Below are 24,766 nucleotides of genomic sequence, written 5' to 3' on the forward strand. Positions count from 1 at the left end.
TGGAAAAAATTTTATCTGGGTGATCCCACTCAGAATAAAAAAGCTTTTCCAGCAAGAAATGAACAGGAAAAGCATGCGCAGCTTGAGGAGGCTTTAGTGAACCCAAACAAGACATGGGTTTTTCAACCAACTCAGTTACGGGTAACTTAAATGTGGAGCGGGCCATTTCAGTAAGAGATTGCGCCAGCAATTTCTCAGCCCATGAAGCTGAAGAGGGTCCTTCTCCACTTGATTCCTCAGAAGAGGAGTCATCAGTCTCATCCCTGTCCTCCGAGGGGGATTCATCTCCCCTTTCCCAGAGTTCCTCTGTTTGAGGGTCCTGGGTGGTAGAAGGGGACCTATTGCAATTTCTTCCACTTTGTGAAGATGAGATTAAGGCCATTAATCTTTCCTCTAATCCACTTATGGTTGAGGAAAAAATCTCCTGAGTAATATATACAGGGGCTGAAATGCCAGAAGCAGTTGCAGCCCCTAACCCCGACGGCTCACTCTGATCAGCCTCCCTAGGTCTTTCAGAGGGAGATGGTGCTGCAGAGGGGGGATCCTCAGAGCCTGAGGGAGATCCCTTTGAGCCCCTATTTCTCGGGGTATTTGTACCTCCCCTTCTGCCCATAGTGCCAAACACAAATGCAGAGGTACTACCAGAAATGCACCCACTGCTGAGCAAAATAGTCCAGCAACTGCCGCTGCTATCAAGGTTCAGTCTGATGCTAAGTAAATGTTGCCTGGGAATACCTGTGTCACCCACACTCACATGCCATCCATCTGCTCTGTGTCCCTCCTTGAGTTGTGTGCACCTGCAAAAGAGTGCACTTTATAGCCTTGAATAGCCCGTGTTGTGGGCATTAAACCATGCCGATGTAGCGCTAAAGCTCTGCCCCCCACCCTCCTTCTACCACCCCTTCTGTGCTTTTTTTAAAAAAAAGACCTATTTTCCTGTGCGAGCCGAGGGATCAGAACGCACATGGGAGGGGAGGCTGGGGCGAAGGAGAGAGGAGGGCCGGTGGATGAAGAGCCGCCATAATGGCGGCGGCAGGAGGCGGTGCGGCATACCGCCGACTGCCGTATGGCCTCTAGCCTGAAGGAAGCTGTGGGGGAACATTCCTGAAAAGAAAAAAAACCCTTTCCCACATCCTACCTGAAGCATGGGCTCGGAGGAGCATGCAGCTTGTACACAGAGACGAGACTGACAAGCATGGAAAGGTACGTGCTCTTGACAGCCCCCGGTGGCAAATTTAGGCGTAGCAAACATTTACTTAAAGGAGAAAACCCACAAGAACTAGAAAAATTCCTTAGGAATCTCCCTTGTCTTATCCAGCCGCAGAGTTCTGTGGTAACAGACCCAATCTTCACCTCTCACAGTGGGCTCCGTTTAGAAAACCTTCAGGGACTGGAGCCCCCCTTTTTTTTTAAAATGGGGGATCCACAGCCGTGGGCCTGTAAAGCACCCTGCCAGGAATATGGCTGAAAAAACAAATACTGGATCCCGGGGTCCAGCTCTCTAAAAAGAGAAGCGTTACAGGCAAAACCTCGTTTCTTCGGACACGAGGCCCAGGTACCATTCAATTCGGCCTGGAAAAGGCACTTTGAATGGATCCGGTTGCATGGCTTGCCCCAGAAAGGAATATTCCAGCGGAGCTCAGCACAGCACGTCTTTACTCTTGACCAACACCTAAGACACTAGCGAAAAAATTGAGGTACTCTCAGTAAGCGGAGGGGTTATATAGGGGCTACACTTCCTGTCTAGGGTGTGCCAGTGTCCATCACCTAGTGGTGCCTATGTAACCCATCAGTAAATACTGTGGCTCTGTGTCCCGTGATGTACGAAAAAGAAAACACAGCTACACACACCTACAAGTGACATTTATGTGACTGTTAAACAAGTCTTTACAGTGGCCTTAAAGTGATTGTAAATGATCAAAATGATCACCTTGTAAAACAACACACTCAGTATGAAATAGAAATGAAATGCAAAACATTTGTGTATAGATTAGAAAAAATATTAAAAATGCCTTTTTTCTCTCTTTTTTTTTTTTTTTTAAGGGGTTACATTTCCTCTGTTCTCAGCTGCATAAGAGCTGGGGTGAGGAGAAGCAGCAGTACACTGAGCTTCCCAGTGAATGGCTGTGCAGCAGGGGTGTGTCAGGACAGGTCTGATCATTGGAGGAGAGCAGACTGAGTTCCAAGCACAGCTAGAGAACTGACCATGGTGTGTTGTCCTGCTTAGTGTGGTCAGTTTTTAATAGGAAAGCAGAGGGACTGACAGGAATTTCACACAAAGGAAGTAATACAAAGAACAGGTTACTTTTTCATACAAGTACATGGTACAGCAGGCACATATCAGAAAAATGAAATGTTGGGGTAAAAGACACTTTAAATGTAAAGATGTACACAAAGCCAGCTTTCTGTATTTTAATCCACTGACCTACCAGAGTAGTTTAAAGTGTTCATGTTTCAAAAACAAAAATGAAAAAAAAAAAAAAGGTATACCAATACCCTCCCCATGATTCTTGCTGTACATACCTTGAGTGGGTGATGCGCTATCACCAGTGCCCACACAGCCGAAGAGCGAAGATTTTAAATCTCTGCATCGCTCCACCAGCTGGGTGGGTGGGTGAGCAGTGACAACGCATCACCCACAGGAACGAAGTGCAGCAGGGACTGGGGGGTGTAAGATGTTAGTATTATTTATTTTTAACAAAAAAAAAAATTCTGAAAAGGTGATTGGCCCTGCACCACGTGGTTGCTGTGGCCAATCACAGCGATCACACATGTAAACAAAGGCTACATTCCAGGCACCTGAGCAGTAGAATGTCACTATTTCCAGGAATCATCCAGCACAACAGAGGCGTAGAGACCCTGCCCCTTTCAGGTGGTCCTTCAGGCCCATGCTTCAGTAAACCCAAGAACCAAAGGACAGACCTGCAAAAAAACACATAAAAGCATAAATCACAAGCAAGGGGTGGGAATCTGGCTGTCCTGGAAGACTTCTAGAAATAGTGTTACCGGTAGGTCTAACTCTGGTTTTCCCAAGTTGTCTTCCAGGACAGCCCACGAGACGATATGCAAGAATTTACCAGCCTAGGGTGGGACCACTGCCTGAAGGACCTTTTGGTCAAAGGCTTGCCCTTGACTGCTGTAGATCTTCTTCTGGAAATGGGACAGTTCCATTCCAACCCTCTGGAAAGTTGAGCTCAAACCCTCCACCACCAAAGAGAAAGCTTTACTTTGCGTGGGAGAAATGTGTTCTCCACGGTATCTCTTGAGCCGTTACAGACCCTGAGAAGAAAAATCTGCAGAGACCTCTAATGAAAATGGGCCGAAGGAACAGCAGGGAAGCACCCTGTCATGAGACCCACCACTGCCGAAAATTTCTCACCAGATTCATCTGCAAACAAGCCACATGGTGAATGACCTTTCTGCATTCTCCTCTGGAAGAACAATCTACAGGACACCCAAGTGAATCTCATATCTTAGAAACGTTATGGTTTGGGAAGGAACTACGTTCGATTTTTCCCAGTCGATAATCCACCCCAGGGACTGCAAGTGGCTCCGGATGCACTGGAGATCCTTCAACAATTTTGGATGAAATCGGTACATCCAACAGGAGATTGTTCAAATAACGAATGATTTAAATTCCTTTCAACCTCAGGGGAGCTAAGGCCTCCCTCAACACTTTTGAGAAAATTCTGGGGGCGGAGGATAGTCTGAACAGCAGCGCTCTGGATTGCAGGTGTTGAGATTTTTTCCCCCATTTTGTTAGCCATCCTCAAAAACTTTTGATATGCCAGATGTATGAGGATGTGAAGATGGGTATCCTACAGGTCCAGAGTGACCATGAAACACCCTGGACTTAGGATAACTGAGTGAGATCCACGTGAAAAACGCTTGCATCTTATCGAATTGTTGAGCAAATTCAGAATTAAATGGAACTTGTCAGAGAGTTTTTTGACTACAAAGATGTGGGAGTAAAAACCCATGACCCCTCTCCCCAGCGGGAACAAGAACCAAGATAAAGATTTGTGATGAAAACATTTTGTGGAGGAAGGGAGTTGAATTACAGCTTGCAGGTGATGGATTCCCAGTTTGTGAGAAAGCCCCCTAACCTTCCTCCCACTGGGAGAAAAGTAATTGGGTTTGGTGGACTGTTGAGGAGGATGCTTAAAATAGATTACTTCTCTGCCTTTGCCTTTATTTTGGTCAGATTGAGGTCTTTGGCCATGAAAATATTTTCTAAAACCTGGTCTTTTCTTCTTTTCCAGAAACTTTTTTTTTGTCAGCAGTGCTTAATTTGGCTTCTTGCAGATCCGGGCTAAAGAGATTATCTTTTGCAAAATGGAAACTGCATAAACACATTTTTGAAGCAGAATTGCCCGACCAGGTCTTAAGCCAAATATATCATAGACCTTGCAGCCATCTTCACGGACTCTGCAGAGGAATCGGCTAAGAAACCAACTGCCTTAAATAAAGGAAAGGATGTCAAAATCTAATCCCTAGGAGTACCAGCAACTAGGTGGGACTGATTTCTAGCCATGCAAGTGGATGCAAGGACCAGCTTGAGGCTAAAAATGGTGGAATCCCAAGCCCTTTTAAGATAAACATCCTGTTTTTTTTCCCATGGGAACCTTAAGGACCCCCATGTCTTCAAAAAGGCTAGATGCGATTTTTTTGACACCTTAGACAAAGGCGCATCTAACTTAGGAATTTTATTCCACGAATGCAGATCACCAAAAGGAAACCTCCTTTTCATACTAATAGAGAAGGAAGGCTTTCTACCAGGCTCCTTCTATTCAAACTGAATAACATCAGTCATATTTGTGGACAGGAAGAACTCTGGACTTTTTGCCCTGTAAGCCTTCATACATCAGGTCATGCTCGGAGAGCTGGACCTTGTCCTCTTTGACTTGAAGCGTCTCATAGATAGCTTTTAGTAATTCATTCACATCAAGAGTAAGCATCATCAAGAGTAAGCTTGTGCCTAGAAACCCTAGTTTTGGGTTCCCCTCCTCCTACTCCCCGGAATCACTAATATTATTTTGTTCCCTGAGAAAGACCAAGAAGGAGCCACAGATACACCCTCAAGGACCTTATGCCTGGCCTCCCCAGCCAGATAGACCTTGGCTGTGAAAAGTTTGGACACTTCTAAGCAATGCTGCAGACATGGGGGTGGGGGGAGATTTAAATTCTGACAAAAAAAGTCTTGAAAGAATTAAAAGGTGGTTTGCTAGCTCTTCCTTGATGGACACAGTAACTTAACACAAGCCATGCAGAATCTTCCTTCAACAAGCTGTTGGTGCAAGCACGGCAAACTGTTTACTCCATGAGGATCCCAATTTAGCAGCACATACTGCAAATTTCCTCTTCCTGGAGTCAGGGTCCAGACCTTTGTCCTGGGCTTTAGCCTGCGATCATACAACAGGAAACCCTCAGGACATACTTCTTCTAACTAGAAATCGACCTTGTGTTCTGATAGACATGGGAAAGTGCATTGTCAGCCTAAGCCCACCACTTGTAGATGACAAGGAAGACTACTACTGTGAGCCCTCCCCATGTATTATGTGTTGCCTGTGAGGTGCTGGTGTCTGAGGAACCGGATTCCGCCAATGAAGCAGGTGCCATGGACAAGTTCATCCTTTCCCCTCTCGTTTGTCCACCACAGCTTCTGGTGAGAATGACACCACCGACACAGCAGCCCTTTTATGCCTGCCCCTTATGGGGAGCAGAACAAGCATTCTCAGCGCCTGGTGAGGACGTCACCTGTCTCCCGGACGTGATGGCATTGCATCTTCTGGAACCAGGTTGGAGCACAGAAGCTCCGCCCTCCTGCCTCTCGAGGAAGCCTAGCACCAGCCGGACCCTGTCAGGGGGAGAGGTTATGGTGGCACTGTACACCAAAATGAGGAAAGAAGGAGCCAGATACACGTAACTACCGGGCTCCTTCCTCCGCCCTCGAGCCATGCATGAAAACTCATTGACTGCCAGTTCAGCCACACTCCTTGTTTGTGATGCATCAGGCTCAGCAGGAGGGTCCTAGACAAGATTAGGTAAACTCCACCAGTCAGACCCTTCCTGGTCCACAAGAAAGCAAAGGACACAGCAGCCACCCCATATCCATAAAGAAGGGGTATTGCTGAAGGGCCGTAGACAAGATCCATAAACCAATCATTCCCAAGAAGCTTCCAGGAAGCCCCTGAGCAAGGATCCCATACGTTCCAGGAATCATGTTACACCCAGAGGAAACCGTGAATCAGGGGCCTGGAGGACCGCCTTTAATTCTCTGAGGGGTAGCGTGTTTACTGTCCCCGTTGCGAGGGTCTCTACATCCGTGGACTATCTTGGAAGATGAATTGGGAAAAATACATTTAGATTCTGTATTTTCCAAAAATGAAGTCTTTAACAAACTTACTGTGCCTCTTAAAAAAATCTTATGATGTTTGCTTTCTAAGATGTAGTCATTTTGTGGGTGTTTCTACTGTCCTGGTGCTCAAGGGATCCCAAAAATGTGATAGATAGCCAGCAAATTAGATGTGTAAATTTTGCCCCTAGAACGCCTAACGGTGGTCCCTGAATTTTGGGTCCTTCGATGTGAAAAAGTCTCACATATGTGATATCCCCATACTTAACCAATTCAGACCCGGACCATTATGCTGCCTAAAGACCAGAGGACTTTTTCCAATTTGGCACTGCGTTGCTTTAACTGCTAATTGCGCAGTCATGCAATGCTGTACCCAAACGAAATTTGCGTCCTTTTCTTCCCACAAATAGAGCTTTCTTTTGATGGTATTTGATCACCTCTGATGTTTTTATTTTTTGCGCTATAAACGGAAAAAGACCGAAAATTTTGAAAAAAAATGATATTTTCTACTTTTTGTTATAAAAAAAATCCAATAAACTCAATTTTAGTCATACATTTAGGCCAAAATGTATTCCGCCACATGTCTTTGGTAAAAAAATGTCAATAAGTGTATATTTATTGGTTTGCGCAAAAGTTATAGCGTCTACAAGCTAGGGTACATTTTCTGGAATTTACACAGCTTTTAGTTTATGACTGCCTATGTCATTTCTTGAGGTGCTAAAATGGCAGGGAAGTACAAACCCCCCCCCCCCCCAAATGACCCCATTTTGGAAAGTAGACACCCCAAGGAAATTGCTGAGAGGCATATTGAGCTCATTGAATATTAATTTTTTTTGTCCCAAGTGATTGAATGACAAAAAAAAAAAAAAATTACAAAAAGTTGTCACTAAATGATATATTGCTCACACAGGCCATGGGCATATGTGGAATTGCACCCCAAAATACATTCGGCTGCTTCTCCTGAGTACGGGGATACCACATGTGTGGGACTTTTTGGGAGCCTAGCCGCGTACGGGGCTCCGAAAACCAATCACCGCCTTTAGGATTTCTAAGGGCGTAAATTTTTGATTTCACTCTTCACTGCCTATCACAGTTTTGAAGGCCATAAAATGCCCAGATGGCACAACCCCCCCCCCCCCCAAATGACGCCATTTTGGAAAGTAGACACCCCAAGCTATTTGCTGAGAGGCATGTTGAGTCCATGGAATATTTTATATTTTGACACAAGTTGCGGGAAATTGACAAATTTTTTTTTTTTTTTTTGCACAAAGTTGTCACTAAATGATATATTGCTCACACAGGCCATGGGCATATGTGGAATTGCAGCCCAAAATACATTCAGCTGCTTCTCCTGAGTATGGGGATACCACATGTGTGGGACTTTTTGGGAGCCTAGCCGCGTACGGGGCCCCGAAAACCAATCTCTGCCTTCAGGATTTCTAAGGGTGTAAATTTTTGATTTCACTCTTCACTGCCTATCACAGTTTCGGAGGCAATCGAATGCCCAGGTGGCACAAACCTAGGGCTGGGAAAAAAATTGATTTAAATCTTGAATCGAGTTGAGAGGTCAAATCGATTCAAAATTTAAGCAAATCGATTTTTTTAGATTTTTTTTTCCACCGCGCCGGTCCCGAGGCACTGCGGGCATGAGTTTTTAGGCGAGGCTGCGGCTTCGGGTCTAGTCTGCGGCTACGGCCAGACGCCGCGGACTAGGCCGAAGCCGCGGCCCCGCCTAAAAACTCATGCCCGCAGCGCCTCCGGACCAGCGCGGACACCGCGCCGGGCCTGAAGAGCTGCGGGCAAGGAGTTTTTAGGTGAGGCCGCGGCTACGGCCTAGTCCGCGAGGCCGGACGCCGCGGACTAGGCCGAAGCCGCGGCCTCGCCTAAAAGCTCATGCCCGCATCGCCTCGGGACCGTCGCGGTTTCCAAAAAAATACAAAATAACAACAACTCGATTCGAATCGTGAATCGAGTTTTTTTTTAAGAGAATCGAACATTTTTTTATTTTAAGAAAATCTCCCAGCCCTACACAAACCCCCCCTAAATGACCCCATTTTGGAAAGTAGACACCCCAAGCTATTTGCTGAGAGGCATGGTGATTTGTTTTTGAAAATGAAGAAAGACAAGAAAAAACATTTTTTTTTTCTTTTTTCAAAACTTCGTGACAAAAAGTGAGGTTTGCAAAATACTCACTATACCTCTCAGCAAATAGCTTGGGGTGTCTACTTTCCAAAATAGGGTCATTTGGGGGGGGGTTGTGCCACCTGGGCATTCCATTGCCTCCGAAACTGCGATAGGCAGTGAAGAGTGAAATCAAAAATTTACGCCCTTAGAAAGCCTGAAGGCGGTGCTTGGTTTTCGGAGTCCCGTACGTGGCTAGGCTCCCAAAAAGTCTGACACATGTGGTATCCCAGTACTCAGGAGAAGCAGCAGAATGTATTTTGGGGTGTAATTTCACATATTCCCATGGCATGTTTGAGCAATATACCATTTAGTGACAACTTTGTGCAAAAAAGAAAAAAAAAAAATTTGTCTCTTTCCCGCAACTTGTGTCACAATATAAAATATTCCACGGACTTGACATGCCTCTCAGCAAATAGCTTGGGGTGTCTACTTTCCAAAATGGGGTCATTTGGGGGGGTTTTGAACTGTCCTGGCATTTTATGCACAACATTTAGAAGCTTATGTCACACATCACCCACTCTTCTAACCACTTGAAGACACAGCCCTTTCTGACACTTTTTGTTTACATTAAAAAAATATTTTTTTTTGCAAGAAAATTACTTTGAACCCCCAAACATTATATATTTTTTTAAAGCAAATGCCCTACAGATTAAAATGGTGGGTGTTTCATTTTTTTCACACAGTATTTGCGCGGCGATTTTTCAAACGCATTTTTTGGGGAAAAAACACACTTTTTAAAATTTTAATGCACTAAAACACACTATATTGCCCAAATGTTTGATGAAATAAAAAAGATGATCCTAGGCCGAGTACATGGATACCAAACATGACATGCTTTAAAATTGCGCACAAACGTGCAGTGGAAACAAAATAAATACATTTTTAAAAGCCTTTAAAAGCCTTTACAGGTTACCACTTTAGATTTACAGAGGAGGTTTACTGCTAAAATTACTGCCCTCGATCTGACCTTGTGATACCTCACATGCATGGTGCAATTGCTGTTTACATTTGACGCCAAACCAACGCTTGCGTTCGCCTTAGCGCGAGAGCAGGGGGGGACAGGGGTGCTTTTTTTTTTTTACTTTATTATTTTTTTGCTTTTTTAACTTATTTTTAAACGGTTCCCTTAATTTTTTTTTTTTTTTTTAATCATTTTTATTGTTATCTCAGGGAATGTAAATATCCCCTATGATAGCAATAGGTAGTGACAGGTACTCTTTTTTGAAAAAATAGGGGTCTATTAGACTTTAGATCTCTCCTTTGCCCTCAAAGCATCTGACCACACCAAGATCGGTGTGATAAAATGCTTTCCCAATGGCGCTGTTTACATCCGGCGAAGTCTAAGTCATGAAATGCTCGTAGCTTCCGGTTTCTTAGGCCATAGAGATGTTTGGAGCCACTCTAGTCTCTGATCAGCTCTATGGTCAGCTGGCTAAATCACTAGCTGCATTCTCAGGTTCCCTGTTGAGACAGGAGAGCCAGAGAAAAACACGGAAGACGGTGGGGGTGCATTCCCTCCCATTGCTTGTAAATGCAGTCTAGAGGCTAATTAGCCGCTAGGATTGCTTTTACATGAAAGCCGACCGTTGGCTGAAAAGAATGATACCAAGATGATACCTAAACCTGCAGGCATCATTCTGGTATAACCACTCAAAGTCGTGAATGGCGTACCTGAAGACATAAAAATGGTTAACAATAAAACACAGTAAACGGTAAAGTCTAAAAAATTGCATACCTGAAAAGCAAACATGATAAAACATAATAACAATTAAAAAAAAAAAAAAAAAAAGAAGAGCAGAACAATAGAGAGAGAAAACAATAAAACGACAACTATTTTTTTATATATATATATATATATATATATATATATATATATATATATATATATATATATATATATATATATATATATATATATATATATATATATATATATAATATATATTTTTTTTTTTTACACTTTTTTTTGTAACTAACTTTTATAACTGTAACCGGTTCCAGGTTCGGGTCTCTCAAAATGCGATGGCATCTTGGGAGGCCCTGTGAAAGTGTGCCTAGTCTGTGCAATGCTGTACCCTACGCTAATACTCAAGTAGTGTATGGTAGCGTTCAAAACATTCACCAATGCAAAGACCAGGATTGTCAGGACAGGAGGGACAATAATAGCGGGTGTCACGCCAATATCAGCGCTTGCTGCAGACACAACATCTTTTTTGGGGGGTTCGTTGGGTAGGGGTACTCGGGAGGACATAAAGAAAATGCCTCTCATGCAGCCGACTGCATTTGGTTGGGGGATGTGAATGGGGGAAGTACGGGCGCTGCAGAAGTGGTGAAGTGGTGGGTTCCCAATTAGGATCGGCGAATGCAGCAGGAAGGGCATTATGGGCACGACGGGCCTGTTTGTCTTCTTCTTGGTGGCAGCGGGACACTACGTGTGCCTGCCACCTCACCAGCTTGAACTGCACTTATGGGACTCGCCACGTTACCAAGTGTTACTGCAGTGCTGGTTTGACTACGACCGGGGTGTACTAGGCCGCTGGTGCTTGCCAGTTCACCAAAACGCTACCAAAAAAATGGTTAGCGATCGCAGGGATCAGGCCTGACTCTGCGAATGCTGCAGTTATGCGTTTAGAGTTTTGTAAGTGACAGTGATCGATCGATACTGCACTTGGGTGGGTTGGGCTGGGCCAGGACGGAGGGGCAAAACGCAGGTGCTAGCAGGTATCTGGGCTGATCCCGCTAACACTGCATTTTTGGGAACCCTAAACTGCTGGGGACGCTAGTACAGATCTGATCAGATATTGATCCGTTCAGATACTATACCACTAAAGGGAGGCGTATGCTGCGTGCGTGGGTGTTAGCGGTACTGGCGTAATCTGACGCTGCCTGGGGCGACGCATATCACCGCTGGGCTTTCAGGGGGCTAAACCTTTATTTGGTAATTAACGGCGGGTGCCCTGACACTATAAAAAATAAACGAACTAACCAGCGTCACCCGTAACAGTTATACGGTGATCAGTGGTGAAAGGGTTAACTAGGGGGCAATCAAGGGTTAAAACCTTTATTAGGAAGTATATGGGGGTCCCTGTCGCTATAAAACGCTGACGGCGAACCTAAATATTTACCTCCCTAACTAGTGTCACCAGCGACACTAATACAGCGATCAGAAAAATGATCGCTTAGCGACACGGGGTGATCAAGGGGTTAAAACTTTATTGGGGGGGGGGTTAGGGGGGTATCCTAGACCTAAAGGGGGCTAACAGTAACTGTCCCACCACACTGTCACAAACTGACACCATGCAGTAATCAGAAAAAAAACAAAAAAAAAAAACCTGCTTGATGTCATTGTGACCGGGGGGGGGGGGGGGGGGGATGGGGGGGGGGGGAATGGGGGGGGGGGGGGTGGAATCGGGGGTGTAATGTATGCCTGGCGTGTTCTACTGTATCTCACATTCTAGTCTTCTCTCCTCTGCGCCGGAACGGAAAATGCAGAGCCGAGGAGAGATGACATCATTTCCTCTGCCTCTGTGTACAATACAGAGGCAGGGAAATTATCCCATTGGCCAGGAGCGATCGCGAGGGAGGGGCCACGAATGGATGGTCTCCCCCTCACCACCGATCGCCGGGGAGGATTTGCCGACCGCCGCAGGCACCGGGGGGGGGGGGGGGGTGTCCGATCGGACTCCCCACCCGCGGGCAGGCAAGGACGTACCTGTAAGTCCCTTTGCCTGCCCGTGCCGCTCTGCCGACGTTCATCGTCGTGCGGTGGTCGTCAAGTGGTTAAGAGGAGTGGCAGAATGAGCCCCATTCTGTATGCCCTGCGAGTAGGCACTGCTGTGTCAAACATTTAAGAGCCCTTGCACACTGGGGCGGCGTCGGCGGTAAAACGCCGCTAATATTAGCCGCGTTTTACCGTCGGTATGCGGCCGCTAGCGGGGCGGTTTTACCCCCTGCTAGCGGCCGAGAAAGGGTTAAATACCACCGCAAAGCGCCTCTGCAGAGGCGCTTTGCCGGCGGTATAGCCGCGCCGTCCCATTGATTTCAATGGGCAGGAGCGGTAAAGGAGCGGTATACACACCGCTCCTTCACCGCTCCGAAGATGCTGCTGGCAGGACTTTTTTTACCGTCCTGCCAGCGCATCGCTCCAGTGTGCAAGCCCTCGGGGCTTGCACACTGGAATGAAAGCAGCGGCACTTTCGGGGCGGTTTGCAGGCGCTATTATTAGCGCAACAGCGCCTGCAAACCGCCCCCAGTGTGCAAGGGCTCTTAGAGAGCCTGCCTTCTGAACTAGAGAGATGCTGAGAAGAGGAGTTTCAGGATTTACAGTCAGTAAAGTACAGGCTTGCAGGCAGAAAGTTAGCAAGGTACCATGGGATATATAATCCTTAGAAATTGAAAGTAAACTACAGAACAGAAGCTGCAAAGCAAGTAGGGAATCTAGGAGGTAGTGGAAAGAGATGGCCAGCAGACAGGCAACACTCACAACATGAAAGGAGATTTTTCAAGTAAGCTTAAATTGGATGGTCAAGAAACTATTGTTTGTAATGCTATTACATTGCTGATATTGCTCTGGTGTGCTGTGACCAGAGATTTTCTTTAATGCCCTGACACACGGTCAGACAAAGATTGTCAACTGTTTTGGTAGCTTTCCCACCCCCCCAGCTCACAATTGTGTTCCTTGTCTTATTCAAAGCAGTAGCTGATACAATGCAATACAGTCACCAAATATTGCAATATATCGAACAAGTCAAACCTCTTTTGTAGATACCAGCACTTTGTGGCGCTCCCTGCTTTCTGCGCCTTCTATCCTACTTCTTCCGGAATCTAGTCCGGTATCCTGCTCTCCAACTGGAATGGATGGCATAGACCGAGGGAGAATATCATGACTCTAAAATAATACAAATACATCACATTTAAGCTGTAAATAGACTAAGAAATATACTAAAAAACATATACAGGCAGTCCCCGGGTTAGAAACAACATAGGGTCTGTAGGTTTGTTCCTAAGTCGAATTTGTATGCAAGTCAGAACAAGTACCGTATTTTTTGCTCCATAAGATGCACTCCCCCCCCCCCCCCCCCCCCCCCAAAAAAAAATTGGGGAAAATGTCTTTGTGTCTTATGAGGCGAATACTGACCAGGCACCGCCGCACAGTATGGCCACATAGATCCAGAGCTCCGCTTCGTACCAGGGAATCGGCTTCAACATCACAGCCCAGGACCTCTCCAGCAGTGATCCATCTAGCCTCCTGGCGTGCTCATACTTTGCTGACCGTCCGGACATGCGGAGACGCCAAGACCCACCGCTAGTGAAAAAATGATCGCTTTCTACCCGACCATGCAAAGCGGGCTTCGCCAAAATGGCGGCGGGAGTCACAATGCACCACTAGCTGCTGGACCTCTAGAGCCTTCCTACTCGCCTCGAGCAGGAAGCGCAGGCTCAGAAGAACCAGTCATTACAGGTGAGCAAACTTCAACCATGCCCTGGAGGTAAACCCCTTATCTCCCTCTACAAGCCCAGTGAAATCTAGACCCCACATAGATTCTGGGGAGCCAGATGCATCTTCTCCTCTTATAGATGTGGCAGACTCCTCTCCTTCACAGCACCCTCCTGCCACTCTCCCAGACCCCACTGCACAGTTTGCAACTACAGGCCAGCCCATCTAAGATGTGTCACTATGAAAGACATGCCCATGTCGCTGAGGGCCTCTATACAAGCATAAGGCGGTGAAATGCACCCCATCCTCTCAGCGCGAGCCAGGTGGCTATCGCCTCCTCAGTCTACAATTTTAGTACACCAAAATTATTTTAGTACACCATTTGGTTCAGAATTTTTTTTTTTTCCTCCTGTAAAACCTTGGTGCTATGGAGCAAAAAATATGGTATATTTTTTAAGTGTAGCTCCAGCCAAAAAAAAAAAAGTTTACGTTTTTTGGATAGCATAGGGAAGGGTTAACACCCCTGTAATATTTATTTTGCTATGTCCCTGTTCAGAAGCTTTCACCTCCACTTTCTGTCCCTATGACAATTGGATTTTGAAAATTTTTGGTTGTTGTGGAAACAAGAATTGGTGATAAAGCTTCAGTGGAGACACCTTTTTTTCCCCATGATAACTTTTACAGGACTGAATTTCCCTTCCTAGGGGTAGATTTCCTCTCACTTCCTGTTGTCAGATGTTTGTAACCCAGGGACTGCCTGTATACATGATAGATCTGAGGTGCAGCAATGAAAAATATTATACAGCAGAATGTCTGCCTGTGTTAAGCCACTAAAACATATATATAGTAAACACATACATAACACATATATAGCGTGTGTGTGTCCCCCCCATATTTCTCACCCGTAACTGTGAAAATCGTGGTGGTTTCTGAGGAGGATCCTCACATGGTCTTTCTGCAAGTGAGGCCAAGATTCTTTTTCGGTGTCCCAATAAATTAACTTTTAGCACCTGTCAGAAACAGAGGACATTTTAGGGTTGCAGTCTTTATTACCATCTGTTCTATGGTCAGATTTGGTAAATCAAGGAAATGCGGTTTTTCAGCTCTTTTTAGTAATACATTTTCCGGTGTCATACATAGCCATTCATCTTAACAAGTGCTTTTCAACAAATCTAAACCAGCAGACTGCCTGCGTGCATAAATGTTGGATACCTTGTACTCATTTCCGTTTGCAGCAAAATGGTCATATACTAGAGAAAGCCCTCCAGAATTGGGACAATTAATAGCATTTCTCTAATTAACATCTGTCTTTAGGGATAGTGACCACTTTCACCCACAATGTTGCTGTTACGTGCCATTGCAACCAGGTATGAACGTCAAAAGAACAGGCAGAGAGTCTGTTTATCTAAACTGGCCATATACTGTAAAATTTCTCTTGTTCAGTCCGCGGGCTGATTAAGAAAAGTCTATGATTCCCTCTTCAATGCCAAACAGAGTGGATTAAGGAATCCTCCCTTCCAGCAAACACCCACGGCTGTCAGAATCTGATGTTAGGGCAACAATATTCTACCCAGCTCCTTCAAATTTCCAAATCGGATATAATATGGGAGGGTGCCAACAGGGCTACCCATGGCTGAAATTAGTACTAGTGGTTTGCCAGGCATGGGATTCCTCAATTTAAAACATGATTAAAAGGAAAACTTACATTGACAATCTCAAGTTCCCACAAACTTCGAAGCGTCTCCATAGAGCTATAGCCGCTGCTTAAAAAACTGGAAGCATACTGCTGGAGGGAAAGATTACGCAGCCATGAGGTTACAGACTGATCCCACGACAGCGGGAATGGCTTAAAAAACAAAACAAAAAAAACAAATTGTGAACCAAAATGTGCTAGGATATCTGGGTGTGCTTAAACACTTATTAAGGTGAATTAAGTTTCCAGATTTGTTCTAATTTCTAAAGGGATAGACACACTAACACATCTTGCATAAAAAAGATAAACATATTTAGAATGGACATGTATAACAATTTAGTCTGAAGTCGAGAGTTGAAAAAAGAGAAAAAAATTAAAAGAAAAAAACAAAAAAAAAATTATAAAACTGTGCATATAAATAACGGTAATTAATGAATACAAATATTTTTTTCAAACATGTTTATTGGAAAGCAAAGGCAGTGCTAATGCAATATGACATGCACAGAACAGATATTAATGCTTTGGCAAAATATAAGATTTATCAATGTATTATAAGGTCTGTTACACAGGATCACTGGAATACGTTACAGTGGTAAAGATTGATGGCATCTTAACAAGTACTGTATTCTTGCAAAGTGCATCCAAGGAGCTGAAGTATACTAAAAAAATCAACATCCACTATAGCTAAACAATAATGTCTCATCTATCAGCTATGTGCTAAAACCAGGGAGGAGTGCCTGTAAGGTCAAACTAACTACTGAAAATTGTAGGAGAAGGGTCTATAAATCTGGTGCATTTGAGTTATATGTTAACAGGTCAAGCTACGGGCCACAAACTTTAGCAAATTACTAATTATATGTAGGGAAGTGAACTGTAGGCCAAATCAAGACATAGGGAGAAAGAGAGGGTTTCTTTGGCCATCTAATTTTAAACAGCCTCAAGTGCTAAGAACAATAAATTATATAGCAATTGCCCTTTTGTGTACTGATAATGCCAGATGCCTTGTGAACGCACACTGGGATTAGTGAGATAGAACAGATTTGTGAATCTGTTCCCAGAAACACTGTATGCTAGGACATGACCATATCATGTGAAAAAGATTAAAGCATATTAGAGCATTTGGGGAAACTTTGAACGAGTGATATTTTTTTCACAATAAATCTGGGATTATCCATGCTCTATTCAAGCTATATACATGAATTTTTATATCAGCCAAGGTGGCTCCCCCTCCTTCTCCTGGGAGAACACATTAGTTCTGCGTGAAAGATTCCCCCATCAACACTGAATGTATTGATGGGGGAATCAATAGGTTTTTCTTTCCAGCAACCTGTGGTTGCCGAAAAGAAAATAACTCCATCTGAGGCTGGCTTAAAGTGGTTGTAAAGGAAGAAAGGTTATTTTTACCTGAGGTCCATCTAGATCCAGCGATGTTGCAGGAGTGTCTCAGGACTCCCCTCATTGGCTGAGACAGCAGCGCGGCACCATTGGCTCCCGCTGCTGTCAGTCAGCCAGCCAATGAGGTGAGAAAGAGGGTGGGCCGTGGCTGTGTGTCTGAATGGACACAGGGAGCTGTGGCTCAGCTCGGGTGCCCCCATAGCAAGCTGCTTGGTGTGGGGGCACTTAATAGGAGGGAGGGGCCAGAAGCACCGAAGTGGGACCCGAAAAAAGGAGGATCCAGGCTGCTTTGTGCAAAATCACTGCACAGAGCAAGTATAACATATTTGTTATTTTTAACTTAAAAAAAAAAAATGAGACTTTAGTATCACTTTAAGGGGAAATGTAGGGAATTGAGAATGAAGGACACAGCAGAGTTGAAAGCATCTGTACAGTTGGCTCCCATAAACCTCATTATGGAAGGCTTGTAATTGGGCATATGAGTTAAAACAAACTTCTGACAGCAGCTGGCCCAGAAACCATACACTCACTTCTTCCCACTCAGAGAGTGGTGTTCAACAATGGTGGATAGTAATCCCAGCCCTTGAAGGTAACGTAACTGGTCCATTCCCCATTTTTATTTTAAGCACTTGAATAAGGATAGCAGAGGGTTGTGGGCTTTTTCTTTCCCTCCCTTCAGTAGTTCATAAAGCAACAATTTAGGGTCTCCCAGTAAACCAAAAGCTAGTAAATGCACTTTATACCTATTTCTTAGAACAGATCAAGTCACCAGATAGAAGAGTTTAGTACTCGCATAATATCTTCATTGAAAAAAGTAATTAACTCAAGTCCTTGATTTTTTGTGGGCTTATGTAATAACTTATAGCTCAGGCAATTGCAAACAAATTTCAGTAGAAGGTAACAAAATTTTGTAAATGGCGACATAAGATGGTATTGGGAATTGTACCATCATGTAAAAATACTTGGTGTAGACTAAGCCACACTTGGATTTAAAGTGGTTCTAAAGCCTCAGGGTTTTTTTTTAACCCTAATGCATTCTATGCATTAAGCTAAAAAACCTTCTGTGCTACAGGAGCCCATTCCCTCCCTCCAATTCTTACCGAAGCCCGATTCGATCCAGCGATATGCACAAGAGCAATTGCTCTCTCCGCCGTCTCCCTCCTCATTGGGCAGATTAATAGCAGAGGGAACCATTGTCAATGGGCGCAGACTGGGCGGCGAGGGAGCTAGGAAGCATAGGTGCCCCCAGGGATAGTGGCTTTCCCCGGGGGGCACTTGCCGAAAAGGAGGGACCAGGAGCATTGACGGGGACCCCTTAAAAGGAGGATCAGGGCTGCTCAGTGCAAAACCATTGCACAGAGCAGGAAAGTATGACATATTGGTTATTTTAGCTTAAAAAAAAATAATGAAGGATTAATATCACGTTAAACACAAACATATAGTGGTAAATTTTAAGTTTTATATTAAGTTATTTAAATTTCCAAGTTTTATAATTGGAATTAAAGGAATCTCAACGAACGGTCGAAGAACAATTAAAAATTCTTTAGGAAATTTAATAGACTTTGTCTTAGTCATGTAGATATGTAGAGGCCAAGCTAGGAACCAGATTTAGTGATTATATGAAGTGCTTTCTTGTGAGAGGGACATGCATCTGTCAGAAACAGCACCATCTTATCTGCATATGGTGCAATTTTCTCTTCCTCACCTGCATTATTCACCCTTTTAAAGAAGATGATCTAATGTGGGGGGCCAAGTTTTTTCAAATGTCATGAAGGGGGGGGGGGGGGGAATCCCTGCCTGGTTTTATAACCCAGAGAAAAAGATGCAGATATCCCACCATTGGTACAACTTTTTGCTGTAGGTCCATCTGTATATCAGACTTGCCCAGTCAATAAGATTAGTCCCAGTCTAGAGCATTTTTAGATAATAGGATTTTTAAAACTGCTTACCTGTAAAATCCTTTTCTTGGAGTACATCATGGGACACAGAGCCTTAAGTAATTACTTAATGGGTTATAGCCTACCGTTCACACTGGTAAACCCTAATTAAGGAAGTTTACTCCCCTATATAACCCCTCCTCCTTCCAGGGGCACATCAGTTTTTGTAGCAAAGCAATATACTTGTATCCCAAAAGAGGGGCGGGACTTCTGTGTCCCATGATGTACTCCAAGAAAAGGATTTTACAGGTAAGCTGTTATAAAAATCCTATTTTCTTTATCGTACATCATGGGACACAGAGCCTTAAATAATTACTTAATGGGACATCCCATAGCAATGCCACATGAGGGTTGGGAGAAAACAACCCGCAGGGTACACCCAGACTTGAGGATCTTATACTGCTGCTTGCAGCACACTACGCCCAAAGGCGATAGATATCATACCTCCTTACATCCACCTGATAAAATTTTGTGAATGTATGCACTGAAGACCAAGTTGTGGCCTTACAGATCTGAGCCATGGAGGCCTGATGACGCACTGCCCAAGAAGCACTAACCGACCTGGTAGAATGCGCCTTAACTTGAAACGGGGGAATCTTACCCCTTAAATCATAAATTTGAATTATCACTTGCCGAATTCACTTAGCAACAGTGGATTTCAACGCTGCCTGTCCTTTCTTAGGACCTTCCGGCAGAATAAATAAGACATCAGTCTTATAGATCTGAGTTTTCTCTAACTGCTCTCACCACATCAAGACAATGTAGTGACTTTACTTCCCTGGAACATGGTTTTGGAAAAAACGATGGCAGGGCAATAGCTTGGTTCAGGTGAAAACCTGAAATGACTATATATTATAGAGTCTGGAAGGCTTATGTTTTCTGGTGCGATTCCAAGGGTTGTAATGACTTTTGGCAAAAAGCCTGGAAGAGGGCGTAACACCACTCTGTCCTCATGAAAAATAAAATATGGCTCTTTATAAGAAAGAGCAGCCAATTTGGAAACCCTCCTTGCTGAGGATATAGCAACCAAAAATACCAACTTTCTTGTCAGAGGGACTAAGGGAATCTGTTGTATTGGTTCAAATGGCTGTTTTTGTAACACAGACAAAACTAAGTTTAAGTCCCAGGGGTTCAAGGGAGGTTTGACGGGCGGATTAAGCTGCTGGTAACGGTCCCTGAGAGAGCAGATCTGGCCGTAGTGGGAGGGACCATGGGCCCTCCACTGCCATCTTTACGATGTCTGCGGACCATAACCTTCTGGGCCATGCTGGTGCTACTAGAATTGATGGCTTTCTTTTCAGCTTAATCCTGCAAAGAGGTCGAGGCAGGAACTGAATGGGGGGGGGGAATGCACAGATCAGTGAAAACTGATCCCATGGGGTCACTAAGGCATCCGTTCCACATGCGAATGGATCCCTTGTTTTGGCCACAACGTTGACCAACTTTGTGTTGAACCTGGATGCTAAAAGATCCATGTCCGAAGTCCTCCATGTTTAAAAAAATAGCCCGAAAAATGTCGAGGGTGAAGAGACCATTCCCCTGGGAATAACTGCTGGCGACTTAAGTAGTCTGCCTGTCAATTCTCTACTGCCAGAATGAAGACTGCAGAAAGGCATGGAACATTCCTTTCTGCCCAAGTTAGAATATGGTTCACCTCTCTCTTTTGGTGCCCCTTTGGTGATTAATATAGGCCACAGCTGTGGCATTGTCGGATTGAATCCTGACAGGACAATCCTATAACCTGAAAGTCCAGGCCTTTAGAGCCAGGCTTACTGCCCAAATCTCTAGGATATTGATGGGCAAGATACTTTCGGTTCTTGCTCACCGTCCCTGGACAGTTGTCTTTTCTAATACTGCTCCCCAGCCTAAGAGTCTGGCATCCGTGGTTACCATTTTCCAGATGACTGGTCTGAGGGATTTTACCTTCAGCAGATTCTAGGTTAATAACCAAGTGAGGCATTGGGGACAGCCACATTGGCAAGTCTAAAGCTTGAATTGTTTTGTTCCAAGCAGACAGGATACTGTTTTGCAACAGTCTTGAATGGAACTGGGCACAGGGAACTGCTCTGAATGAAGCTACCATGGTTCCAAACAACCTCATGCAGAGGCGAATGGAGGGATTGCCATTTGACCTGACCCTCCGCACCAGTTCTCCTATGGAGTTGATTTTTGCCTGAGGCAAGAACACCCTTTCCTGGGCTGTATCTATGATCAGACCCAAATACTCCAGCTTTCTTAGCGGTATTAAGGAAGATTTCTCTAAGTTGAGATCCCAACCCAAACTTTTCAAATAGTCTGTTGCAGCGCGTACGCTTTTCTTCAAACGAGTCACTGATTGATCTATAAGTAATAGATCATCTAGGTACGCTACGATTGTTATGCCCTGTGCCCTTAACCTGGCTAGAGGTGGGGCCAGCACTTTGGTGAACACCCGAGGTGCTGTGGCTAGCCCGAAGGGTAGAGCTACAAACTGAAAATGCTGCTGTTCTAACTCAAACCGCAGAAACATTTGATGAGCAGGAATTATAGGGACATGCAGCTATGCATCCCTGATGTCGATTGACGCCAGAAGTTCTCTTCCTAAAAGGAAAGAAACTACTTACCCGATTGTCTCCATGCGAAAGGAGCGGATCTTCAGGAATTGATTTAGCTTTCTTAGATCTAGAATGGGTCTGACATCTCCATTTGGTTTTGGCACCATAAAAAGGTTTGAATAAAATCCCAGACCTTGCTCTTTTTTGGGTATCTGTATGATCACCCCTTGAGATATTAATCGGTCTAGTGCCTGAAACAGAGACTGTTTTTTCTCTGGATCTTTGGAAACGCTTGACCTCAGGAAGTGAGACGGTGGAAAGTCACGAAATTCCAGCTTGTACCCCAGTGTTACCGTGGAAATGACCCATTTGTCCTGAATTTCCTTTTTCCAGACTTCTGAAAATTGCAGAAGTCTTCCCCCCACCTTGGTGAGGGGGGTTGCCTCTTCATGATGAGGCTTTAGGATTCTGTTTTGCAGATTTCCTACCCCGTGGCTTCTTTTGAGCCTGGGTCTGACCCCGAGTCTTTCCTCTAGAGTCTGACGGCAGAGGCCGTCACCACTGCCTAGAGGCAGAAGCCCCTGGCGCAGGGGAAAGAGTCGGTTTAAATGCAGGGCGTTTATATTTTTTTCTGACTGGTAAAAAGGTATTTTTCCCAGCAGAAATTGTCTTGATATATTTTTCCAGGTCTTCTCCAAATAGTCGCTCCCCATGAAAGGGTAACCCAGTTAGGAGGTTTTTACATGGTGTTTCAGCTGACCAATTTTTTAACCACAGGATTCTGCGCATATGTACAAGCATAAGCATTAGTGCTGGAAAAGAGTGTTGTTCCTGAATCAGGAAATGCCAGTTTTGCAACCCACACGTGTCCCACAGCTCGTGTTTCCCTGTGTGCAGGCAACTTGTTTCCTCCTCATCAGCAGAGGAGAGACTGACACAGCTGTATTTATCTGCTATTTGCCTGCCGTTCGTCCGTGGACGTTTCACGGCACCTGTATTAGGCCCTGCCCCCTTTTTTATTTAAAATGTTTCTGGCGCCTGACCGCGGCGTTTTTCGGGTCCCAGACCCAATGGGGGGGGGGGGGTAGGTGAGGCACAGGCATGTGTAATAAATACAGCCACAGTAACAAACTTTCAGCGGTATAATAGCGGGACCCTCCGTCTCCCCCATGGCGGGGGGAAGGGTGTAATGTAAGGGAGGTACAGCGCTGCTGTCCCTCTAACCTTTTGGTCGCATCAGGGGAAGAAAAAAGACATTTTTTGCAGCTTTTCCTACCTTGCAAAAAATCTGCTTCCACGTGCTGTACTGCCAGGCACGGAACTGAGCAAACAGTGAAAGACAACCGAGTAAGGTATGTGCATAGACTCCATCTAGTGGAGATTTTAAGGCATGACAAAATTTTTCCTTAAATTAAAGAAATTTATATCTTTCTTTACCTTGTCCTTGCCACAAGAATTTGCTGATTTAACAGAAAATCCAGCTTTCACCCATCACGGCGGGTACGTTTTGACAAACCATCAAGGACTGGGTCAGTAAATACGGGGTCCAACTGCCTTGGGCCTTGTATAGCACCCCACATCAGGAAGCTTGAGGTAATGTAACAAGACCTAAGCCCTGGGTTCCTGGGGTCCAGCCCTAAAAAAAGAGGCATTACAGGCAAAACCTCGTGCTTCGGATACGAGGTCCCAGGTATCATCCATTTTTAGGCCTCAGTGGCACTTCTTTTTATGGAGGAATTTAAATCCAGCATGGATCCCTCCTGGAGCTCCTCAGAGCACTTCTTCACTCGTGACCAACACTTTAGACATTGGCGAAAAAACTGATGTGCTCCTGGAAGGAGGAGGGTTAATACATAGGGAGTAAACTTCCTTAATTAGGGTTTACCAGTGTCAACACCTGATGGTAGGCTATAAACCATTAATTACTTAAGGCTCTGTGTCCCATGATGTACGATAAAGAAAATACCATTCTACAGCACTGAAAGTTACATCTAAGGAAACAGTTATGCCATTGGGTTGCATACTGACACTGACATTTTCAAGTACTCTTAATATTCATGACAGTACTGTCAGGCCCCTTTCACAAGAGCTTTCCGATCAAATCCGACTGTCTGTTTTTCCAGGAGGACCTGATCAGACGCTCCATTCACCCCTATGGGGCAGCGGATGTCAGTGGTGACATGTCCGCTGACACCCGCTGCTATCCAATTCTGTCCGTGAAAAAAATAAATAAAAGATGGATGGAAACCCTATTTCCCATCTGTCTGGTGGATCGGATGAAAGCGGACAGGCGGTCCGTCTTGATCCTATTTCCCCATAGAGGACAGCGGGACTCTGACAGGTCTGTCTCAGCTCAGTGAGTGGAGACGGACCTGTCATCCACCACCTCAGCGGGGATCAACGGATCGACCCCCGCTGAGCAAAGTGGAGTCCGTTGGGCGGATTGCGGGTGTGAAAGAGCCCTTACGCAGCATAAAACCAGTTCAATCTGTATGCGTTTCAGGGGACCCTGAAATTAACCTAAAACCTTGAAAAAAGGGTGCATTATTGTAACTTCATTACCTTTGGTAAAAAATGGGCTGCCTGAAGAAGTCGGCGACGATGTTCTACATCTGTGACTCCAATATCTATTAGGTCCTGATCCTCCAATATATTGTCTGTCTTCAGGGACAAAACAGAGAAAGACATATAGAATGCTATGAATTAACAAACAGTTAAACAAATAACAGTGTAACCAAATGAAATATATGCAGGTGCTTTTGTAAGTGCATACTGTATTCTATGCAAGCGAAAAAAATAGGTTTCAGCTATTTAAATCTCTGCTACATATACGGAGCCTATGCATCAAGCATCTGGAATACTGTTAAGGCACTTCTGTGAATAGGGTGTTCTTTTACTACTTTGGAATGAGGCATTCCTAACCACGATAAAAATGGTAGCAGAATAACCCAGGTCCTTATACTAGGATGAGACGAAGCTGTCATGGCAAAATGGAAATGATTGTGTAATCTATCCAAGGGGGGTTGTTTTTCTTAGATCTGTCTGCTGGCTCTCTACTTTTTAGAAATTGTAGCAAAGGTAACATGGCTTGGACTGTGGTCCTGGTAAAGCATCACCAATTTTGATTACTCATTACTTGTTGATTTACAAGTGTCACTTTTGCAGATTTGTGAAAGCCTACCTTGTGCCACTGAAATTAACATCTGCCTTAGATTTCAAAGGGCAGTCTAA

At 44.6% G+C, this 24,766-nt stretch overlaps 1 protein-coding gene across 5 annotated transcripts in view; it reads right to left on the reverse strand.

Moving 5' to 3' along the window:
• Positions 1–24,766, reverse strand: part of ANKS1A (ankyrin repeat and sterile alpha motif domain containing 1A) — a 175,226-nt gene that overhangs the window by 35,691 nt on the left and 114,769 nt on the right. For all 5 annotated transcript variants that reach the window (XM_073616016.1, XM_073616015.1, XM_073616019.1 and 2 more), the window contains 4 exons: positions 24,098–24,196; positions 15,682–15,822; positions 14,879–14,986; positions 13,293–13,427 (listed from right to left, as the gene is read on the reverse strand). In XM_073616016.1, coding sequence (XP_073472117.1) covers positions 13,293–13,427; positions 14,879–14,986; positions 15,682–15,822; positions 24,098–24,196 — 483 coding nt within the window. The remainder of the gene's footprint in view (positions 1–13,292; positions 13,428–14,878; positions 14,987–15,681; positions 15,823–24,097; positions 24,197–24,766) is intronic.

The sequence above is a fragment of the Aquarana catesbeiana genome, linkage group LG02 (assembly GCF_042186555.1).
Source record: "Aquarana catesbeiana isolate 2022-GZ linkage group LG02, ASM4218655v1, whole genome shotgun sequence".
Lineage (NCBI taxonomy): Eukaryota > Metazoa > Chordata > Amphibia > Anura > Ranidae > Aquarana > Aquarana catesbeiana.